Below are 23,923 nucleotides of genomic sequence, written 5' to 3'. Positions count from 1 at the left end.
AGTGTATTAATAACAGCTTATTGGCACTGAATGAGAAACACACAAGTCTTCATCTTGGGTCTTGAATTGGGTCCAGGTCCTACGTAATACCTGGCTGGAAGGGGTACAGCTGTAAGCATGCTTGGTGACTGGAGGCCATGTCGTGAGACCTGAGGTTTGAAACCAGGATTGGTAGCTTAACAAAATTTACTGGTTGTAGAAAAAGTAAACTTGCCTCTAGGGAGGTGAGCTCAGACTCACCATTCTGACAGCAGCCCCTGGTGACCAGTTTAGTGAAAAGTGTTGGCTCTGATGCTTGAAAGCTCCGACCTTGCCTTAATGAAGGTTGCTGCAAGCAGAAAATCCACTCTAGGTGACAGCTGGGGGGTGGGGAGGTGAGGTGATTAGGGAAGCAGCAAAAATTCAAACTACGGTGCACCTTTGGGTCACATAAATTGCCAAGTCATTAGGTTACCTGTTGCTTGCATTTAAAAAAAAAATGTAGTACTGTCTTGCAAAAGTAGAAAAAAAAAATGACAATTCATTTTGAAAGGGCAAGATAATAATACCAGGCAGGTAATACTGACCTTAGTTTGAAAGTTAACCTCATTCCTTAACTGTGTAGAAAACCTGTGAATCGTCAAGGAGCACCGACTCCTATACAAAATAAAGCGTGTTCTGTCTACTTCCCGACACAGCACCACCCTAATTTCCACATACCGAATACTGGGAATTCTTACTGGAATATAAGGAATCATTCCGTGTGGCAGAAACTTCTAGAAAATGCTATCATTCCTTCAGAGAATAAAATAAAATTAGATTGTAAGGGAGGCCTGATTTCTAGTGCTGCAGATTCACCGATTTACTGGATGCAACTAGGAGAATGTTCAGAGGCCGACAGTTGGCTTCAAAGGGGGAGACCTATAAGAAGTGGAAGCCACAAGCTCCAAGCCGAGTTCTTCGTAAGGTGCACTCTGTCCTCAGCCAGGAGAGAACAATCTGGAAACAATCTGGTGGGCAGCTGCTCTCATCAACAAACTGTTTATTGTAAGAAAGTGGCTGGGTCAAAGGCTAAACATCAACCTGAACCGAAAGCATACGGAGCAAAAATCCATACCGTCCCCGCTGAAGAAACCAGGACTTCTTGTGCAGAAAAGAGAGGGAGAGAAACTCCTGCCTCGCTCTGAACGGGCAAGTGCCACACAGATCTGCTGCATTTCTACGCACGGTTGTTTTGCATGCTATTACAAATGATTTTCTGCTGCTATTTTCAGAACGGCCTCATAACAAGGGCTAAAATACGGCATTTCAAGAGACACAGAAATCTACTTTCTAAAACACGTCCCCCAAAAAGTTATACTGGTTTCTACCTGGTTGCTTCCTTCTTGCATTTGTTGTATAAAGAGGGGAACCAACATGCCTGTACACAATGCACGGATGATAGGGCCCATCTTTAAGTATGTCTCATCCGAAAATGGAACACCAACTGGGTATGAGATTATACAAAGGAACAGATTTATTTTAGGTGCATCAGTGGTATTCTGGTTATGATTTTAAACAGAGCTCTCATATTTTAGAAACACTAAAATATTTACAGATGAAAAATCTGATATAAATATCTGGGATTTGCTTCAAAATAATATGGAGGAGTGGACAGAATTAGATGAAATAAGACTGGCCAGAATAAAAATCTGTGACGCAGAGTTCATGAGTTCATTTTCTGTTTCCTTTTGTACATTTGAAATTTTCTACAAAACGTTTCCTTTGATGTGTGGATACAGTTTAACAGTTACTATGAAAAAGAAAAAAGAAACCATTTTCTTAAATATGAGAAAAGTATTAACCTACCAACACAAATGCAATGATTCCCAGTAAGGACACATATGCACCGCGGTGTTACTAGGGGTCCAACCGGACTGTTTCAGAGACGTCTGAAACAGGGCTGTTGTATTCCGAGTCAAACCCTGGAGAGGTAGAAAGAGATGTCCTGTGTGTTCCCAGTGTGTTCAGGATCCAGCAGGTCAGCATCGGACATCAACAGCACCACAAGATGGTATTTAATTGCATTAGGGAAGCATGAGGACATAAGTGAGCTGGTAAGGAAACCCAACTGACATAAATAACCACATTTTAAAACAGCCCATTTAGCACACAAATTTTGAAACCATAACTTGAGTGCAAATTTGAGGCTCCTGTATATTGCATTGGTAATTCTTAAATTAACAGGAAAATCAATTTGAGAAAGAACCTGAAGTAAATAAAGCAGAGAGCAAAACAGTCTTTCACTGTGCTTAAATTAACTGTGCAAAGGCACCTACCAATGATTTCAAATTGTTCCAGTATAAAGATGAAAATGGTAATAACCACAAATTCTTACCAAAAAAAATGCATCCAAAGGAACTATTTAAAAGTTTAATTTTTTTTTTTTTTTTTTTTTTTGCATCTGATTGCTTTGCTGGGACCAGCATTAATACCGGAGTCCTGGAAAGAATGTGAAAGGCCATCTCATCTACCCTCCCACAACAGAACAGAGAAGATTTGGTCATGAGAATCTGGTGACAGTGGGCTGTCCTTTAAAAAGCCACCTTGCAGGGCGCTTGGGTGGCTCAGTCGTTAAGCGTCTGCCTTCGGCTCAGGTCAAGATCTCAGGGTCCTGGGATCAAGCCCCACATCGGGCTCTCTGCTCAGTGGGGAACCTGCTTCTCCCTCTCCAACTCCCCCTGCTTATGTTCCCTCTACTGCTGTGTCTCTCTCTGTCAAATAAATAAAATCTTTAAAAAAAATTAAAAATTAAAAAGCCACCTTGCACAACAAACTCTTTTGGCCAGTCTGAGACATCACACGTAATCCCATCATCACCGAAACAAAATACATGCAAAGGAGGAGAATCTTCAAAATTACAGACCTTTGACTTGTAAGGCCCTCGACAGACTAAAAAAGCCAGAGGAAAAACCTCAATATTCATGCCTGTGGAAAGCACTAGAGTAATAATCTAGACAATTCTAAGGCAGAAAGAGTCTGGACATTCCCCATTCCCCCATCCCTCAAAAAAATGGAGCATTGGGGCACCTGGGTGGCTCAGTCAGTGAAGCGTCTTCCTTCGACTCAGGTCATGATCCCGGGGTCCTGGGATCGAGCTCCATGTAAGGCTCCCTGCTCAGCAAGGAGTCTGCTTCTCCCTCTCCCTCTGCACGTCTCCCTAGCTTGTGCTCGCATGCTCCCTCTCTCTCAAATAAATAAAATCTTAAAAAAAAAAAAAAAACAGAGCATCATTTTTTAATTTATAGAACCACAATTTGGTGTTTTCTTTTTAAAGCCCCATTTCCAGGGCACCTGGGTGGCTCAGTCGTTGGGCGTCTGCCTTCGGCTCAGGTCATGATCCCAGGGTCCTGGGATTGAGTCCCATGTTGGGCTCCCTGCACAGCGGGAAGCCTGCTTCTCCCTCTCCCACTCCCCCTGCTTGTGTTCCCTCTCTCTCTGTCTCTCTGTCAAATAAAAAAAAAAAAAAAACACCTTAAAAACAAAAGCCCCATTTCCTTATTTACTGAGAATAAAAACAGGAAGGGGGATTAGTGGTGCCATCATCCAATTACTGACTAATAAACTGCTGTATGGAGGATTCGTTTCTGCTCAAAGACAAGAAAACAACTTGTCAAATACTTTCCTATGGCATTAAAAAAGGAAAACTTTACAAGTTTTCTTAGAAGAATACTCACTTCTAATTTTCATTTTAATTGTCAAACTTTTACTTTGCCTATGGGAGGCAAGCAGGTTTAACTACATGTTTTCACAGTTCAGGGCGCAGGAAAGACTCGCAGCTTCTGACACCAACGAACAGCCCAGCAAGGCACCCATTCAGAATCGGGTGATCCTGCTGGCTGGGGATGGCCGGTCCGCCTTTGCAAGATACTCTATTTAGAATTTGAATTTAAACCTAGGAGGTGCAAGAGCCAAGTGTCAACACAATCCTTCTCTTTACCCAGAAGCCCTATCTCCCCACACCTGGACACACACACAGGAGACACACGAGAGAACTTACACCCACACCACAAGATTATGTTGTACATACATCTCCTTGTGCCGATGCGAAAGTATGTTTCCTTTTTAGCAGGAATCTAGATATTTCACCTAAATCTTCTCTCATCCTCAGGGAAAAAGACCTCTCTGCAAAGGAAGGTTCTATTTCAGCAATCTCATAAGCATTTTCTAGAAGTTTTAGTTAAACAAAGGAATATATGCATATATTCAATTTATTCATTCGTTTATAATTTATTTATTTATAGGTTAATTCACATGCTAAAGTTGTAAAGACTCAAATACCACTAAAAAATATCCATTAAAACAAATATTCTAAAGGCTCTAAAATGTTTTCATTCAAAGCCATGTTCCTCAAGTCACCCAATGGGGTCTGACCTCTAGAATTTTTTATGAGGGGCAGGATGTCCAACAATCAATAAGAACCAAAATTACAGTCTATACTCCAGTATTTCTTCTACTGATTATATGATTAAACCAAAGCCAGAAAACGTTTTAAGAAAGAAAAATACAACAGAAGCAGGAGGATAATAGAGAGTTTTTCTAGAAACATCCAGTATCTGGAAAGCTGTGTGAGGCCACACTTGGTGCAACAGCACCTGGAAAAATGCACCCACTCGTAGGCAGCTCCGGGGAGCCAGAACGAGAACACCCTGAGAGTGATTACAGCGCTGTCTGATCTCCAAGAGAAAGAGACAGACAGACAGACTAACCTTAGCCGAGTCCTCCTGCCACCACGCTGGCCGGCTTTCGCAAGGAAGCCAGCGAGATCTTGGCCTGGATGGCCCCAGCCAGCCTCCCTGCGGAGGTCCAGGAACACCACCACCCTGGCACCCGGGGCTGTCTCTACCCTCCCGCTCAGGCAGGGGAAACAAGATCACACACCATCCGGGGCCACAAATGGCCTGTCAGTTCTAAAACCCTGAAACGTGACCAACATTTTTTCAAGACAGCACAATTCCCGGAGCGACATTCTGGAATTCTTAGCATGAATGGAAACAGAACGTGCTCCCCGCCTGTCATTCCCACGCCCGAAAACTGCAGGAGGATGGTCATCCATGGAGCTCAGGTCTCAGTGCTGGACAGAACCAGCCTCAGCACTAGGTGGCCACCACGGGAACCCTTGGCCGTGCCCTCCCGCCCAGGGCCAGTGTGGGCTCATCCCTTGGGATGTACTTTGTAGGCCTGGGAGACAAAAATTCTGCTCCTAAGAATGTTGCAAGACTTCTAGAGACAGCTTCAGTCGACTTCCCCAGGAGGCAAGGCCATAATCTGTACCCGTTCACACATGGCAGCTATTAGGGAGCTGGTGTGGGAGACAGAAAGCATTTGGTCTTGGAGGACTTTTTATTCCAAAAGGGCCTGTTTCCCATCCACAGATCTGTGACTGCATAAGCGGTGGATATAAATAGTGTGAGGAAATAAAAGCGCCCTTCCTGGGTAGGGTACTACCCGCAGAAGGAAAGGGTAGGAAGAGATGCTCCCTCTCACCTAACCCTCTCCCCCGGGCTGGCCGGCAGGAACTGAACTAGAACAGCACCCACTCCAAGTGGAAAACAACCGAAGCGGCATCCGCCTGGGTCTCCCACAAGCACCTTATCGGTCCCTGCCTGGGCTGCAACCCAGACGTTATTTACTCTGCAGGAGTCTCTTGGAAACATTCTCGTGAAAGTAAGATGCAAATAACAATTTGGTCTATAAGATAGCTGAAAAGCCTCTCCGCACAAAAGACAGACTTAAATAAAAAGGCAGCTAAGGAAAACACCCCATGTATTATCTCTTTTGCATTTCAACGTCAAAACCCATCATGTCACCTTTGCCATAGGTATTATGTGCGTTAACAGGAAGTCAGTTAAAATGAACAAAGCATTTCCAGTTTAGGTGAAGGAAGAAAGAAAGGAGAGAAAGGTATATGAAAGACCCCTAAACATTCATAGCTATAAAAGCTTTTAAATGTCTGCTTTAATCTGCTAGCTGCTCGTTAGCTCGGTACGTATTATAAAATAGCTACCCCACCACCGCGTTAGCCACGTGTCAGGCGCTATTCAGGGCGCACCTGGAATTCTGACTTTCTCTCTAATTTGGATCTCTAAAAATTATTTTCTAAGCTGTGTTTTAAAGGAACACTGGAAGTTTCCATCTCACCGTACTTACTTGAGATTCAGAACTAAGATTAAAGGTGGAGAGAGGGAGGATGCCATGCCAAATACTAAGCTAAAACATGGAAAGCAAGAGTTGTTTTTTTTTTAATTAGAGAATTTCAATTAACTCAGAAAAACACATGAGATGCTTCACTGCTCCACAACCCGGCTTGCTCTCCCGAGGATAAGGACCCCTGCCCTGGCTTCCCACCTGTCAGGGCCACCGTGAGATCCAGATGAGGCCGAGACACCTGGGGAGGCACCTGGTTACCTATACCGCATGCCACAAGACGAGAATGTGTCTGGATTCCAGAAACTTCCACAGAAAGGTCTCACGCATAGTAGGCACTCAGATGTTTGCTAAACGAAGAGATCATTTAAGAGAAGGAAGAATAAGAACCATGTGGTATGATTTAGTCTCGGTTTCTTCCTAAAGCAACCAACATCAGAAAAGCAGCTCCCCGAGTGGAAGGGACGACACTAGGAAATTTTAATACTTTTACAGATATTGAAACTACTCCTACCTGCTTTTTTGGTGGGGGAGGAGGCATTCCACGGCAAATGATTTGGGGTTGAATCAAAATGAAATGTGATACTAGTTTTTGTTCTAAAGCATAGAGGACCCATCCCACAACACCCACACTACCGAAATGACACACAACATGACAATTTCTGCCGGGTTGCTTTAAAAACAACCCCCATTGTCACTTCTTGTTACGGTTACGTCACAACCCCGAGGCAAAGGAACCGCATACCCTCTCTCTGGCAGGACTCCTGCCAACGTCCTGCCTGCCTCCGTCTTAGGACGCCTCCATACCATCAGCTACCAGCCACAAGGAACGCCCAAAAGAATGCCAGGTTTGTAATTTCAGAAAGCCCCAGACCCCCGCAATGCTGTCCCAGGGTAGGGGAGCATGCCAAGCAGGCTGTGCGCAGTCCCATCCTCTCCCCCACCTCCCCTGGTCCGGCTGGGGGGTCGAAAGGGACCCACTGAGCTCCCATCCCGGCTTGTGCCAATCAACCAGCTGCCCCTCCAAGCACAAACCCCTCGGGCTCGCTTCACACCCTCCCCCCCGGCAGAGACAAACATGGAAACAGAGCCCAGATAAATGGAAACGGGAGGGTGAGTTTTTCCGTGGTTCTGCAGGGGAACGAGCTGTGTTTTTCTATCAAATTGGACACACACACTCACACACACACACACACACACACACACACACACACACACGGGTCCCCCAGAGGAAAGGGGTATTCCTGCTAACTTGCCGGCAGCACCAACAGCAGCACCAGGGGCACGAGGTCAGTGTGGTGGCCACCCAGTAATCTGGGGTCAGCCGCATGTCCTCTGAGCCCCTCTCTCTACTCACACCTCTGGGAAGGAAGTTATCTGTTTGAAAGGGCTCCCTGGGTAGACATCAGCACAGCTGTGGTCTTCTCTGAGAAATAGTTCGAAGGGTTCCATCGAGAAACATCCAAGCAGGGGTGGGGGCACTTGAATTACAAGCTTCCGCCAGGACCCCCAGAAGCAGGCGTGAATGCACTGCTGAGGCCCGGGGGCACCCGCCGGGAAGGTGAGAGCCATGATTAAACCCAGCAGCGTAGCTATCACTGGCCACTCACCAGAGTCAAGTCGTTACTAACAAAGCTAACGCTGTTAAAGTAACTAATATAGACGTCAAATATTAAATAAACTATCAATATCTACACAAGAGTCCTTAATTTTCAACACTCAAGTTGTGACCGTTTCTGGGATGCCTTCAAAGTCCAGTAAGAGTAATTTGTGTGCATTTTTAATAACTGGTTTTGCTCCTTATAAAAATAATACATGTACGTTACAGAAAATTTAGGACATACAAAAGTTTAGTATCATCACCCTGAAGCCCACCACCCAGAAATATACCCTAGATTTCTGTATTTCCCTCCAGTCTTTTTTTCTGTAGACACATTGGTGGGGTACACGTGCTTGTGTGTTTTGTTTGGACAGAGCAATAATTTTGCTGAGGCCTGAATTTCAATCCTGCCCCATGGGAGTTTCGATTAAACAAGAAGTCCCCGGTCACCCAGAGGCTGCACCTCAGCCAAGCCCTGCTTCCTCGTGGTGTCATGCATGGTGACGCATACGAGGCCATACATGAGTGGATTTTATAGGGGAAATCACATGCTGCTGGGGCGCGTGGGTGCCGGGAAAGGTCTCAGAACACATCTCCAGCAAACACCAAGAATCAACTGTTCTTTGGGTGAGTGTTTTTTTCTACCTGGATCACCCTGCTATTCTTTTCCATTTGTATCGGAGTGATGTGGAAGCTCATAGGTACCTCGTAAGTCTTCTGTACCGTTTGCTATACAGAGCAAGGGCCTAGGCACCAAACTCTGTAAACACAGCTGGTAACTAGTGTGTTTACTCTGTTCTTTCATATCCCCTCCTCGAACAGTACCTAGTACACAGCAAGACCCTTAATGAAAGATGAATATTAACCGTGACGCTGAAATAATTCCTACAGATCCAAAAGGAAGTGCCGCCAATATAATGGAAAACTACTAAAGTATGTGGAGCTGGTGCAGAGAGAAAAAAAAAAAAAAGTCTCTGAGCTGTTTCCACAGTCCAGGGAGTCTGTTCACAGGCAGCCTAGCTCAGCAGCGACACCATGTGGTGAGAGGTGGTTGATTCCCAACGGCACAGAGTACCCCGGAGCCCGAAGCAAGCGCAGGCATGGAATCTACTACATACAGGGCAGGTGATGAATCTAAGGATGGGCCATGTAGTACAGATGCTGGGATGACAACATCCTCTCCACGTGCCTTAATTCCATGGGGATCTATGAGATCTAGTAAGAAGGCTGCAGAAAAGAAAACCAAAAAGAATGTACGACGCAGCTCTCTTCCCAATCTGTCAGCCCCAACTATCTGTAAACGCTGAGCCACCTGCACAGTGACTAGAAGATGCTCCTAGACGTCTCCACCTCGGCATTAGAAGACCCCGAGGAATTATGCAGCTGCCTGCAGAAAGACCAGCAAGGTGTGGATCAGTCTACCTTCACATTCATTTGCATGATAATCCTTTAAAGAATTTGTATTTCAGGAAAGCATACTCTAACACCCTGAGTTCTTATATTTCCTTTAACTGCAGATTCAAAGTCTTCTAGGAGTCGATAAAACTAAGAAATGAAGATATACACAACAACCACAAGCTCACACACTCGGGTTCCTCGGGCTCCCCAAGTAAAAAGGAATTTGGAGAAAAGCAGTCGGGAGAAAAAGCAATCCACAGTATAGAGATCCAAGACCAACCAGACCAATTGGGAGACCCAAACTGAGAAGAGAACGTTTCTGAAAACTGCTCTTTCCCAAACTTATTACATAAAGAGGGACTTCGTAGCCTTGGAGTCTGCGTGGGGTAGACATACAGAACGTCTGCATACAGACGTCTGCATACAGAAGGAATACTGGCTTTAATCTTGTTCAAGCACTTCATTCCCAAGGTTTGTGAATCAGGGTCACCAACCAGTAGGGGAAATGCATCCCCCGCCACACGCAATTTAAAAGAACGGAAAGGACAAAACCATGACTTATCTACTGGGTACATTGATATAAGCAGACACGCAATACAAAGCCTCTGCTTAGGTGTTTCAGGTTAAAGAACCACGGGAAGTGCCCAGAGTTCGAACCTTGAGAACACAGCTTCTTCTTCACTGATACATCCAGGAGTCCAGAGGGGCAAGTCCCAAGACCAGTGCAGTCAGAACTCCCAGGAAAGGTCAAGGAGCACTGCCCCTGGTCTATCTCACTCGGTGACCTCAGAACAAGCAGGCATTTCCTCACATATCCGGTCTCAGCCCTCAATGACCAGGAAAGGAGGGAGTGAGAAGATTTAGGAGAGCGACAGTCACAACTCCCCTGGGACCAGTAACCCTTACCTACGAGGCTCTGCCCCATCCCTCCAAAGTGGGAGGGCAATGGGTGGGCCGTCTATAGGAGGGGAAGCTCTGAGGACCCACTTTATTTTAATATAAGTCACAAGTTGGATCTGATGCTTTTTCTTCTATTAACTGAACATTTAAAATAGAGACAAAGATGTGGAATTTTGAAGTCCCAAGATAAAGGCACAAACCAAAGTCATACCATGAATCCCCGAAAGCAGCCATTTAAAAGAGTCTGGGGCACCTGGCTGGCTCAGTCAGAAGAGCATGGGACTCTTGATCTTGGGGTTATAAGTTCGAGCCCCATGTTGGGTACAGAGATTACGAAAATAAATAAACTTTTAAAATAATTTTTTTAAATAAAAAAGTTAAAAGAGTACAAACTGGCTAAAAACCACAATGAAAATGAAATAAAAGAATGTTTCTTAAATGGAAAAAAAAATCCATTGCAATATCTTTCATTTTTAAAATTTAAAACATCACCTGACGTCTTTTTAGACTAGATACCAGGCACTAGGTACATTATACACACGTAACTTATTAAAACTCCAAACTAATAATAATAATATTAATAACTGGACTGTCTTTTAAATAATATAATTTACACAAAACTTTCACATATATTATTTCTTGCAAACCCCATATAATCCTATAACGTACCCTAATCTTATACGCACATGGAGTTTAGAGCTGTCTTCTCCAAGTGAGCACATCCCATCCAGATGGCCCACGGCTCCGCTCTCCTCCGACAACGAAGTTTGCCAAGGGATAGAGTATAACCCAAAAGGGAGTACCTTCTCTTTTAAAAATGTTGAGGTAGGAGGTATACGTTGCTCTTTTCAAGGGAAAGCAGGTAAGTTTGGTGTTCAGAGTCACCTGGACCATCAGGCATTTGCTGAAACTGCAGGGTTATATCACTAAACTCACAAATTTCCCTATGTAGGGGAGACAGGAAAAAGACCTCCAAATAACTTGCCACAATCAATAAGAGATTGACAGCTTGGCAAAGCAAAGGAGTTAGTAGGAGACACCCCTAAGAATCTGGCAACCAGCCCAAACCAGGTAACAACCACAGGCAGCAGAGGCAGACAGAAGCCCAGGAAAATTCCTGAATACATTCCCAGCTCCGCGGGCATTTCCCTTTTAGACACAACTAGAGGACAGAAACTGAACTCGGAGCCCCTTCTGCCACAAGATGGCAGACATCAGCACAAATGAATTTTTCCTGTCCAAAAATTCCCTGAAAAAGGCCCGGATCAAAACAAAGGTCTTTAATCCCAAATGAATAAATTGTGGTTTCCAAATACACTCTTGACACATAAAAGAGTGACCCTCTGCCCCCTAAAGTGGATAGGCCGTGACCCTTAAGATACAACGCCTTCTAAACCCCAACAGTCTTCTCTCCTGCCCTTACCTACAAACACCACAAGTATCAGTTATACTTGGATATCTTTAAGACGGTTCCCAAACTTGAAGGCAAAATAAAAACAGAAATCAAAATCAAGACCACTGAGGAAGAGCAGGGTCGCCGTCTGGAAGAAAGGCAACCAAGGGGTCGTCCCCTTCCCGCCTGAGCACACACTCACCTCAGTCGCAGGCAGTAAATAAAGAGGGGTTAAGGCAGGAACGTGTTTGATGTCACAGTTTAGGCCGAGCGTTGTCAGGATCTCCCTAAGGACTTCATATCTTCTAATATTGCTTGATTTGAGCAGATCAAAATCTTCTTGGGCTTGCACCACTGAAGAACTGGGAGGTAGTTCTAAGTGCACCTGCGGGAAAAAGACACTGCTTCGTAAATCGTGAATTGTGAATCCGGGGCACTTGCCGACCTTAGGAGGAACAGTGTCTTTACCAGAGTTTCTGAAAACCTCAACAGAAATCCTTCAGATCTTCAACAGTATGTAAACATTGCACTTGACCATGTGGAGAGTCACGACAAAGCAATAAAAAGATTCAAAGGAGCCGACTGAAATTTGGGCAGTCGGGTGGAAAGGTGGTGCTGGACACAAGCCTGGATAGTATTCAGACTCTGCCTGGGTCCCGACTTGTATCACTAACCAGTCGGGGGACCTCGGCAAGTTGCTTAACTTGATTACTCTACCAAAACACTTAGAAATAGGATTGTACTGAGAAGCCAACTAAGGTTGCTACTGAACTCCAGGAGGCTCAATGGGTGGTGTGCAAACTCTCACTCCACCTGTAGTCATAACCACCAGGAAACAACACCACGAAGGAGAGGAGCCTCATTCACCATTATAAGAGTGTGTGCAGGCATTCAAATAGAAGATGTGGGGCTTGGGGGACCCCAGAAAGGCCCGCCCCACCACCTTCCTTCACCTGGATTGAATTTAAGATTCTGGACTTCTATCTAGTTCAGGCTTTGTTGTCCACTTAAAATTAAAACCCCACCTAGGGGCACCTGGGTGGCTCAGTCAGTTAAACGTCTGCCTTTGGCTCAGGTCATGGTCTCAGTTTCTGGGACCAAGCCCCACATCGGTCTCCCTGCTCAGTGGGAGTCTGCTTCTCTCTCTGCCCCTCCCCCTGCTCATGCTCGCTCTAATAAACAAATAAAATCTTTTTAAATAAATAAATAAAACAGCCCCACCAATCAACAAATGGTCTGTGTCTTGGTCTGAAGGAACATGCTAGAACTTCTAGCTCCCTTCAGCTAGAACTTTCCAATCAGTGGTGTGTGCTTTGGTGTAAAGGAACAGACTAGAACTTCTGGTCCTCTTGAGATCAGATTTTAACGGCCATGGAGGGTGCCAGAATATTGAGCAAGCTAAGCATGTTTGCTTTATTTTATTTTGCCTTTGCCAGGAATCAGCTGTGGATTTCTGTTGTATGCAGAGCTCCTGACCTGATACTATTAGCAGCATGATGAAAATAAAAAGCCAGGTGCCCACAGCCTTCAGGCAATGTAATATCTCTCAATTCCCACCTAAGACTTAACCAAGTCAAAAATACTGTCCCAATATCCTGTCCAAAGCGGTCCGACCGTGCAGCTGATGCCAGTCTTAAAGGTTTGGAGAGACAGGCCAGCACGGCCCTACGCGAGGGCAGGCCAGCCGAGGGCTGCTCCTGCCGGCCAGGAGTGAGTCCGTCCAAACAGCCGTGGAGAGAGGCAGAGAAGTGAAATCCTTCAAGGTATCCGAATCCGAGTCTCCTTCTTCCCTGCGTTCTCTCCCTAACTGTGGCCTCTCCTCTCTAGTGGACAAAGGCAGTGGCTCTCCTGGAGGTGACCCCTTACAGGTGGCAGAAATAAAATGAGCGACATTCTCGCCCCACCTGGGCCCAGAGGAGAGGGCGTGAGCATGATGCCTGGCACACACACAGCCCAGGCTGAGTGAATACACAGAAGATCCAAGAAGCACCCGCAGTGGGGTGTGCTGAACTCAAAGTCACACATGAGCGAGGCCAAGGAGGAAAAGACGGGCTCACGCCCCACGAGCAGGCCTCCAGGGCTCCAGGAGGTAAGAGAGAGGACAGCCACGGACATTGTGCGAGGAGTGCTTTCGTGGGCTTTAACAGTAGCTGCTTCGACAACGGACGCGGGAAGAGAGACCTCCTTGGTCTCTAAACCTCAATTCACAGGACAGACAGCGTGTGCTTCTGGATTTGCGCTCCTGGTCCTCCATGGGACCCAACACATGTCTCATCCTCTGGCTGTCATACTGTTACCATACTGATGGGCCCGTTTCTATACCTTGGCTTCTTCTAAAATTAAGGCTTTTTGACCTAAAACGTCTTCAGTCACAAATGCAGGGGGTGGAGGGTGGTTTGCTACCTGTGCGTAGTATCTAGTGGGTAGCGCACAGCTGACACCCTACAGAGCACGGGACAGGACAACTCCACAACAAAGCAGGATCTACCTGAAACGTCAACAGTGCCGGGGTTGAGAAACCCTGCTCGAAAGGCCAGGCCACACTGCCATGCGCTACGCTAAATAAGGGAATAAAATATTTTTAAGTCCATCGGGGCAACCTCATGCCAAAGTCCTGGTCCATCCGATAATCCAATGTCAGCATTAATCCACAGCCTTAAATTTCCCTTGCAAACCTGCTCGTCACAGCAAGCACATGAAAACGTCCTTTTTCCTCGTGATGAGCAGTAAAGGCGTTCACATGCAGCGCCTTGGCTGTGAGACCACCATCCACTGCGCGGCTGTGGTTTGCCCTTGAAGTGCTCTGCCCCCTCTTACTGGGTTACATCATTACTCGATTTATTAGAGATGAAGACTATGAAACTGACCAGGGAAAGAGGAAACTAACCAGCCCTCGATAATAACATTTATTGGCTGCTCTTGGCGGCAAGGTATTGTAGTGACGCAGGTCTGAGCAGAAAGCAGTGACCCTGTCACAGAGACTGGAAGTCATTTAAAATCAAAAATGACATTCTAATCCTCTGAATCTGATTTTTGAAGCTGCATCGTATTGCCTTTTTTTTTTCCTAGAGCAATGCATGCAGTATCAAATTTTATGACAGTAACGGGGTCAATTTAAATGGTGCAGCAAGCGGAGTTGCCATGTCACTCAGAGAAATGGATCGCAGCAGTGCCGAATCAATTTTCTAGTACAAGTCTGTGCACAGGGGTGGTAAAAGTCACCATTCAAACCTGAAATACAGCTCTAGGAACTCGGGTTTTTAAGTGGATTTTCTGAGAATACACAGTTGCTATAGTTACCATCTTTGCAGAGAAAAAGATAAGAGGAACATTTATTAGGCCTCCAAACTAATTCTTGTGCTTTGCAACCTACGTGAAACCTGCTTGGCTTGTATGCATTCATCTGTCCTGATGGCCAGATTTTTAAATTATATGCATCTTTGACTGAGCATTATCTTAAGAACAAACGAATGGGCTTTGGAATAGTAAAGAAACAAATTTATGACCCCTTGAAGAATGTTTGTGGTCAGAAAAGCCAAGAGATTTAGCTCTGAGGACAGCATATGAAATGAAAATAAACGATAAAAAAAAGGAAACGATTCTCCAACTCAACAAAAAGATCCCTGTAATAAAACAAAATCTGTTACACTCATCCTGGGAACTATTCTGGGCAAAATATTCTACATCTACTTAACTTTCTCATGAGATAACAAATCCTTAGGGACAAGAGTTCCTCTAACTCTAATAAAAACTTTCTGCCCTGAGGTGTTAAAAAAGTTTGTAGTCAATGATCAGGAATTTGGAAACCGTCTGTCCTGCTTCCATCTGCTTAAACAAACCAAAAAGGAAAAGGAAAAAGAAAGTGAGGGGAAAAAAAAAAACAGCAGATGAGCCAAAGGATTTGGGAAGGGAGCGGGAGGGAAGTATCACGTCCCTTCTTCTCCCTTCCCACTTCTCCCTTACCTATATAAAGCTGACCCTTGAACAATGTGGGGGGTGAGGGGGCCAACCTCACCATGCAGTGGAAAATCTGCATATAACTTTCAACTCTCCAAAAACTTAACTCTAACAGCCTAGTGTTGATCGGAAGCCTTACCGATAACATAGTCAATTAACACATATTTTGTATATTACACATATTATATACTCTATCCTTACACTAAAGTAAGCTGCAGAAAAGGAAACTATTACTAAGAAAATCATAAGGAACAGAGAACACATTTACAGTACTATACTGTATTTAGCCAAGAAATTCCACACAAGTGGACCCACGCAGTTCAAAGCCATGTTATTCAAGGGTCAATCGTATTAATGTGCCATAAATAGAAATCGCTTCAAAATTCTATCTGAAATTTTTCTCAGCACTTAGATTTTAAGAGTGACAAAAATCATAAAAGAACTGAGGATTTGAGAAGTTTTCAACACTCACTACCCCAGCAGTTGGTACGCATTCACGCAATCCCTGATATCAACCACAATGTTGTAATGTGAGGGTTATGAACCCTGAAAATCACCAGCCCAAGGCACTCAACTCCCTATGCGAACGAACAGGTTCGATTATACTGACCACAGCGTGGTTTGAGACAAGCGAGTAGACCAGTGTATTTTGGAAAGAGGCTTACCAGCACAGAGCAAAACAAGAGAGAATTTTCTGACTCATCTTCGGTCAACCAGCAGTCTTTAATCAGCATGACACCTTCTGCTTCGTCCCTCCGTCCTGAGTATTTTGGTGAAATGCAATATTCATGCGACAGGAAAGCCCTCATCTAAACCTACTCAGCATCAGCAAAAAAGTCCCAGCCAAGGATCAGAAGTACCCCACGGAGCTCAGACTCTTGACCCTTTTGGCGTTCAGCCTTAAAGGGCGTACTGAGAGGTCCCCCAAGATCCCTACACGGATAACAGCTCCATACCTGGCAAAGAACAGCTTCTCCTCCGCGAGTTCCAAAAGGCACCTGCACTATCAGCCTGTCCTTGTTCCCATTCTCCAGGTGACCCTGCAGCTTGCCCAGGGTGCAGCGCTCCCCAGGGCTTTCCTCATAAACGTAGCCACTGCTCAGGACGCTGAGCTTCACCTGGGTCTGGTCAGCCTTGGAGAAAACCAAGTTCTGGACGGTTTCCTCGAGCACGCTCTTGCTCGTCACCCGGAAGCCAGCAAATGTGAAGGACGAACACAGGCCTAACACTTTCCCTCCCTGAGAAAGGTAGGCCATGAACTTCTGGGAAAGGTCTTCAGGAATAGCCTCCTGGGTGGCAATGACCAACAACAGACAGTTGTCTGACCACGGGTCTCTGAGAGCACTTTCCCTTGACAGGTGGTAGAGCGTATAGCTGTCGGTGTCCACGCAGTCCGCCAGGACGGACCGGACCTCCTGGAACCTGCCCAGGGATTTCTGGGGGGCAGAGCCCACGTAGAAGAGGATGTTGGGGGCCTTTCCCGTGATGTTGACTCTCCTCCATTCTCTCTCCAAGCGGATATCATCAGCAACATCCTCCAAACTGCCACTGTGATCATAGGGAAGATCTGGAATGTTCTCTGCAGATGCAAACTTGACAGATTCAATGGTACTGTTCTCAAGCTCCAGACACTCATGGCAACTAGACAGATGGAGGGGACAGTGCTTGACAGAGCCTACTCCTCTGTCACCCTCCCCGGCAGGCTCACTGCCAGAGGCATCCCCTGTCCCCAGTGTGGGTTGTGCACCAAGAACCTCGGGATCGTCTCTACCAATGCACTCCATAACGTCCGGCTCAGGCTTACTCTCAGCGGAAGGTTCAGGATTCTGTTGTAGGGCCTGGGCTTGCTTGTTTGAGGCTTGATCCTCAAGTGCCTTCAGAGTACAGTCCTGCAAGTGCACTGCTAAAACACGAACAGAAAAGACAATCATCAGCCCTTCTGGCCTGTCACGCGGCTCAGTTCAAAACCTCATGGCGCTCTCCGCATTCCGCCCACTGGCTCCCACCTGCATCCCTACCGCAAGTCTTCGGCATCCACTGGAACCGGGCACTGCTCCCACCTGCTGGGAGGGTGCGCCCGACCTTCCCGAGAGTGAAATCCCAAATCCCACATTTCCACAACACCTTTGCCTTGTGAATCGGGAAGCCCCAGATCCCCTTACTGGCTGGTGAACAAAGTGGGATTCAGAGAGGTAAATTCTGTGCCCACTTACTTACAGAAGCGATTTCTTGGGTGTCAGTCTCCTATAAGAAAATGAAACTGAGAAACAAAAAAGGCACATATCTGGTGTACCCAGCATACCCCACGTAGAAGGTGCTCTCAGGACACTTCATAGGATCAGTGGGGGAAAAGGGTCTTTCCAGTATCTTATCTCAGGACTGGAATAGAAGTTTACAATCACTGATTCAGAAAACATTCATGGAGCACTTCCTATGCACCTGACATTGTATTGGGCACATGCACATGCCAAATGGGGAAATTAAATGATTTACAAGGATTTCCAGAGCTGGGAACACTCCTTTGCTCAAGATACAAATGAAGGGGCACCTGGGTGGCTCAGTCGTTAAGCGTCTGCCTTCGGCTCAGGTCATGATCCCAGGGTCCTGGGATCGAGCCCCATGTCAGGCTCCCTGCTCCGTGGGAAGCCTGCTTCTCCCTCTGCCACTCCCCCTGCTTGTGTTCCCTCTCTCACTGTCTCTCTCTCTCTGTCAAATAAATAAAATCTTAAAAAAAAAAAAAGATACAAATGAAGACTTTCATGGACACAGAAACTCAATTTTTAAAACCTAATTAAGAAAGAACATTTTGCATGTTTCCTGAAAAAAAGATGTATCCCAAAATACTGTGATATATATTTTTTAAGTAAAACACTGTTAGAATTAGAACTTTGTAGTAATACTGGCTATGCTTTCCATCCAGTCGAACTATAGTCTAGAAACTTGTTATATTTTTTAGATGGTGGGAAACAATTATTATATGGGTTCTACATTTGCACGCCATCTCGTGGATAATGCAATTATGGGAAATCCTTGTTAAAGAATCTTAAAAGCACTTGGGGCACCTGGGTGGCTTGATTGGTTAAGGGTCTGACTCTTGATCTCAGTTCAGGTCTTGATCTCAGGGTCCTGAGTTCAAGCCCCATGTTGGGCCCAGCATGGAGCCCACTTAAAAAGAAATAATTTAAAAAGCACTATCGATATACTTTGGGATAAGCATCTCAAAAAAAACTAACACATGTATTATTCTCATACTGTTACAATTATATCCACCTGTTGACTGCATTAAACTGAAGATAAGCATTAGCCTTAAGCCACACCGAACAAGAGGGTGCAACAGTCCTTAAGCTAATAACCAAGGGTCTCCTGCTATGCTAGAAATATTTTTTTAACTTTTTATTTATTTAAGTAATCTCTACACCCACCGTGGGGCTCCAACTCACGACCCAGAGATCACGAGTTGTCTGCTCTTCTGACTGAGCCAGCCAGGTGCCCCTGATGGAAACATTTCTGAGGTCACTTACAAACAATCTTTTGAGGTACCAATCCATCAGCCATCTGGAGTCTATCTTCCATGAACGCCACCCCCAGCTTACTGAAGTCATCCACGCTTGCTTCAGCGATTAATTGATAAGGATCCCCAGGTCTGCAAGCTAATGGCAAACAGCAGTCGGACCACTTCACAATCTGAGAAAACATGGATGAGGGAAGAGGAAGAAGAAGACGGTGAGGTTGTTCTTCTCTAAACTAAGCAGATACTTTTCCCTTCAGCTCCCACCCCTCAGTTACAGTCAAACATAATGAGTTAGTTACTGGATACTGCATTTTCTTAACATCAAAGTTGTTCTGGCTCTAACATTCTTGTTTCTACCTGACAACAGGGCTTCCAAAGCACTAAATACAACCCTCTCTTTTATTTATTTTTTATTTTTTATTTAGCCAACATATAGTACATCATTTGTTTCAGATGCAGTGTTCAATAATTCATCAGTTGCGTGTAACACCCAGTGCTCATCACCTCACGTGCCCTCCCTAGTGCCCATCACCCTGTTACCCCATCCCTCTCTTTTAAAAGCAAGCAATTGAAGTCTCCACCGCTTTTCAAGGAGCTGAAAGGGGAAAGGGCCATTTTCCAGACATGGAAATACATCAGTGTGTCCTTTAGTAACAGGAAATAGGAGAAAGCAACAGGTCCGCAATATCCAGTGATTTATAATGTAACCTGTAGACCAGCTTTGCTCTGGTGCAGCCTGAGACCGAATGCACCAGAACTCCCCAGGCGCGTGTGAGCACTTCCCTTCCTGGGCACCGCACTCTCTGGTGCTCCCGATGCTCTGCAGCCCAGGAATCAGAGAAGTTCTCCATGGGGCTCCTCCTTGAGTCCTACAACTGGGAAAACAACTGTCAAGGACCGTCCTGTCTGGAGAGCTCCTGCCTGTCCTGGCTCGAATTCCCACCACAAGGGAAAATGAGCACAGAAAAAACCCAGTCCTTGACACGTTCTGGTTTTTCTAAGAGAAGAATGTGAACCCTGGAGGAGGAGAAGGGGAGCCCTGGGCCTGGCGGGGGGGAGGGGGGGGTGGCGGGCAGCGGGGTCGCAGGTTAGGAGCCTGGCTCTGGAGTCGAGAACCTGGGCCTGGGTCAAACTGGGCTCATCTTCGCTGTGTGTCCTCGGGCAAGTCTCAGAACATCTGGAGTCCCAGCTTCCTCATTCATAAAACAGGAACAATGCTATGAATATCAGTCATCTTATAGGTTTGTTGTATTAATGAGATTCAAGAGCACATCTGAATCCCGGAAAGCCTGGGACAGCAAAGTACTCAAGTGATGAAAGCCACGATTATTAGCTGTTATGAATCTGGCTTTACAAGCAAGTAGATAGAGTGGTACTTTTTTAAGATGCCATGAAGAATTTCCCTACTTCCCAAAACAAATCATCTCAGGGATACACTGCCCCAAATTTCATAATCAGAGATAAATAATTTTGAATTCCGTTTTTTATATTGATAGGTTAGGTTTTTAGAACTAATTCTTGCTGAAAACAATGAGAAAGTGCTGGATAACATCAATACAACATCATCTTGAAAGCACTGAAGAAACGACTAAATAATGAAACATACTAGGCCCAACACTGGGGTAAATCCCGAACCTACAGAGGGAAGGGGGAATTCCCACAAGCCAAGCCACCTCTGCCTTGAGGGAATTTGCTCACCCAGGAAACGTGGGGTTCAAAAGTTCAAAACTCAAGGTCCAATTGGCATAAGGACAGATCTACAGATCAATGGAATAGAACTGAGAGCACAGAAATAAACACATAGATAACTGATTTGGGACAAGGTTGCCAAGACAATTCAACAGGGAAAGAACAATTTTTTTCAACAGACGGTGCTGGTACAATGGGATATCTATATGCAAAAGAATGAAAATAGACCCCCTACCTCATGCCATTTACACCAGGTACAAAAATCAACTCAAACTGGGTCAAATCCTCCATATACGAGCTAAAACTACAAAATTCTTAGAAGAAAACAGGTGTAAATTGTCATGACCTCGGACAAGGCAATGGTTTCACAAATAGGACACCAAAAGTACAAGCAACAAAAGAGAAAAACAGATAAATGGGTCTTCATCAAAATCTTTGTGCTTCAAAGAATAGCTTCAAGGGGCGCCTGGGTGGCTCAGTCGTTAAGCGTCTGCCTTCGGCTCGGGTCATGATCCCAGGGTGCTGGGATCGAGCCCCACATCGGGCTCCCTGCTCGGCGGGAGGCCTGCTTCTCCCTCTCCCACTGCCCCTGCTTGTGTTCCCTCTCTCGCTGTGTCTCTCTCTGTGTCAAATAAATAAATAAAATATTAAAAAAAAAAAAGAATAGCTTCAAGACAGTGGAAAGACAATCCACAAAATGGGAGGAAATATTTGCAAATCACATATCTGATAAAAGACTTGTATCCACAATGTATAAAAATATAGAAAGAAAGAACTCCTACAACAATAAAGACAAAATGCCCAATTTAAAAATGGACAAAGAGTGGGGGGTGCCTGGGTGGCTCAGTCAGTTCAGCGTCTGCCTTCAGCTCAGGTCATGATCTCAGAGTCCTAGGCTTGAGCCCTGCAGCAGGGAGCCTGCTTCTCCCTCTCTCTCTGCCCAAGCCCCCTGCTGATGCTCTCTCTCTCTCTCTCTCTCTCAAATAAATGAATAAAATCTTTTTAAAAATGGACAAAGGATCTGAATAGACATTTCTCCAAAGAAAATATACAAATGGCAATAAGCACTTGAAAAGATGCACAACATCCTTGATCAGTCATTAGGGAAACACAAATCAACACCACAATAAGATACTTCACCTCTACTGGGATGGAATATAATCAAGAGGATGGATGCTAACAAGTGTTGTTGAGGATGCTGAGAAATCAGAACCCTACTACATTGCTGGTGGAAATATAAAATGGTGCAGCCTCTTTGCAAAAGAGTTTGATAGTTCTTCAAAAATTAAACACAGGGGCACCTGGGGGGCTCGATCGGTTGAGCATCTGACTCTTGGTTTCGGCTCATGTCATGATCTCAGGGTCATGGGATCAAGCCCCCTGTTGGGCTCTGTGTTCAGCATGGAGTCTGCTGATTCCTCTCCCTCTGCTCCTACCCCACCCCCGCTCACGCTCTATTTCTAAAATAAATAAATAAAATCTTTAAAAAAAAAAAGTTAAACACAGAATTACCAAATGACCCAGCAACTGCACTCCTAGGCATATAACTAAAAAACTGAAAATATATGTACACACACAAAAGTTGTATATAGATGTTCATAGCAGCATTATTCATAATAACCAAAGAGTGGAAACAACCCAAAAGTCTATCAACAGATGAAGGGATTAAAAACATGTATATAACCATACAATGGAGTATTTTTCAGCTGTGAAAAAGAGTGAAATACTGATTCATGTCACAACGCAGATGATCTTGAATACATTATGCTAAGTGAAGGAAACCAAGAAAGAAAGGTCATATATTACATGATTCTACTTATATGAAATATCAAAAACAGACAAATCTAAAGAGGTAGCGAGTAGATTAGCAGTTGCCAGGCCAGGGAGTAGGGGAGTGGAAAGTGGCCACTGATGGATACGTGTTTCTTTTTGGGGCAATGAAAATGGCATTAGGTAGTGGTGACTGCATAACCACTGAATTGTAACTGGATCCTTCAAAAGGATGAGGTTTATGGTATATGAATTATAGGTCAATTTTAAAAAGGGAAAAGAAAAGAATCAAGGCATTTTGCTTATTCCTACACTGCACCAGGACAGCCTAGACAGTGGGAGGACTCCAGAGCCCAGCTCCCTGAATTGAGTCCCGGCTCCTCTGGCCAATAGCTGAGGGACCCAAGCAAGTCACTCAAATTCCCTATGCTTGGGTTTCCCGTCTGTAACGTGGAAATGGCAAGGTTACCCACCTCACAGGGTTACTTGCGAGAGCCAAGTGGGAGTGATGCGCAAAATCCCTGATCCATAGAGGGGCACTTACTATTCTACACATGTCCTCAAAGCAGGTATTCTCAGTGGGGACCTTCTCCCCCCTGAGCGGGCAAAAACTGGTTTGAGGGTGAGGGAGGGGGCTTGGGGGGGGGAGATGAAAAAAGTTCTAGGTATCACAAGGGTTTGCGGCCCTTCCAGGGTGAACCCAACCCCACAAAATCTTATTCCTTACGATCTCATTCCTCTCCTGAGACAGAATTCAAATTGAATCTAATGTTCCTCATTCAAGAAGCCATTTAAAAAGCTGGGAAACACTCAATAATTGCAAGTCTTTATGGTCAAAAGGTTGAAACCCACTAATGGGTCTAGAATATTTGGAGAAAGAGAACCCTCGTAATTTTCTTTTAGCTCTACGGGGAGCCTTCCCTCCACCTGATCACCGACTTCTCCACCTCCCTCCAGACAGGTAGCCAGAGTGAGCCGGATTCCCCTGACCAGCATTTCAGTGGGACTCCGCATTTCACATCCAACACCTCTGATCCAGGATGAGAACAGAGGCTGACAATTCGCACAAATATTTAGCTGATTCCAGCTTTGAGAACGGAGGAAGGATGTCAGCTCAGGAGGAAGAGAAGATAAACTCTGGCCTCGGCAGGCAAGAGCTGACTTTGCAGAGGAGGGTGAACGGGAAACGTGCAAAGGAACAGCGCAACCGACCTCCCACGCGAAGCTAACAGCATCTTCGTCCTCGGGGCTATTGCTGGCAATGCACGCATGAGGAGAAATACTCAGCCAGGGGAGACCCAGCCCCGGGTTCAGTTGTTCAAACGCTGATTTAGCACCCTGCTGGAGAGGGCACGGGTGTGGAGCAAGGCCTCAGAGTAAGCATTTAGTGTAAAAGGAACCAATACTTAAATTCTCAGACAGCCCTGAAGGAGGAGAGATAAACGAAGCATGGGGAAGGACAGGAAGCGGCCAGGGAACAATACACACAAACCCCTGATCAGGTTTCTCCACTCAGCCAGCTGTTCCCTCACCTAAGTGC

At 45.4% G+C, this 23,923-nt stretch overlaps 1 protein-coding gene across 2 annotated transcripts in view; it reads right to left on the bottom strand.

Moving 5' to 3' along the window:
* The window catches only part of HLCS (holocarboxylase synthetase), a 216,038-nt gene that overhangs the window by 171,020 nt on the left and 21,095 nt on the right, over nt 1-23,923 (bottom strand). For both annotated transcript variants that reach the window (XM_028116309.2, XM_028116316.2), the window contains 3 exons: nt 18,935-19,097; nt 16,370-17,316; nt 11,659-11,841 (listed from right to left, as the gene is read on the bottom strand). In XM_028116309.2, coding sequence (XP_027972110.1) covers nt 11,659-11,841; nt 16,370-17,316; nt 18,935-19,097 — 1,293 coding nt within the window. The remainder of the gene's footprint in view (nt 1-11,658; nt 11,842-16,369; nt 17,317-18,934; nt 19,098-23,923) is intronic.

Source organism: Eumetopias jubatus, unplaced genomic scaffold (genome assembly GCF_037043125.1).
Source record: "Eumetopias jubatus isolate StellerSeaLion01/CBP00866 unplaced genomic scaffold, mEumJub1_p1.0 scaffold_1, whole genome shotgun sequence".
Lineage (NCBI taxonomy): Eukaryota > Metazoa > Chordata > Mammalia > Carnivora > Otariidae > Eumetopias > Eumetopias jubatus.
This window is presented reverse-complemented; position numbering and strand designations above follow the sequence as displayed.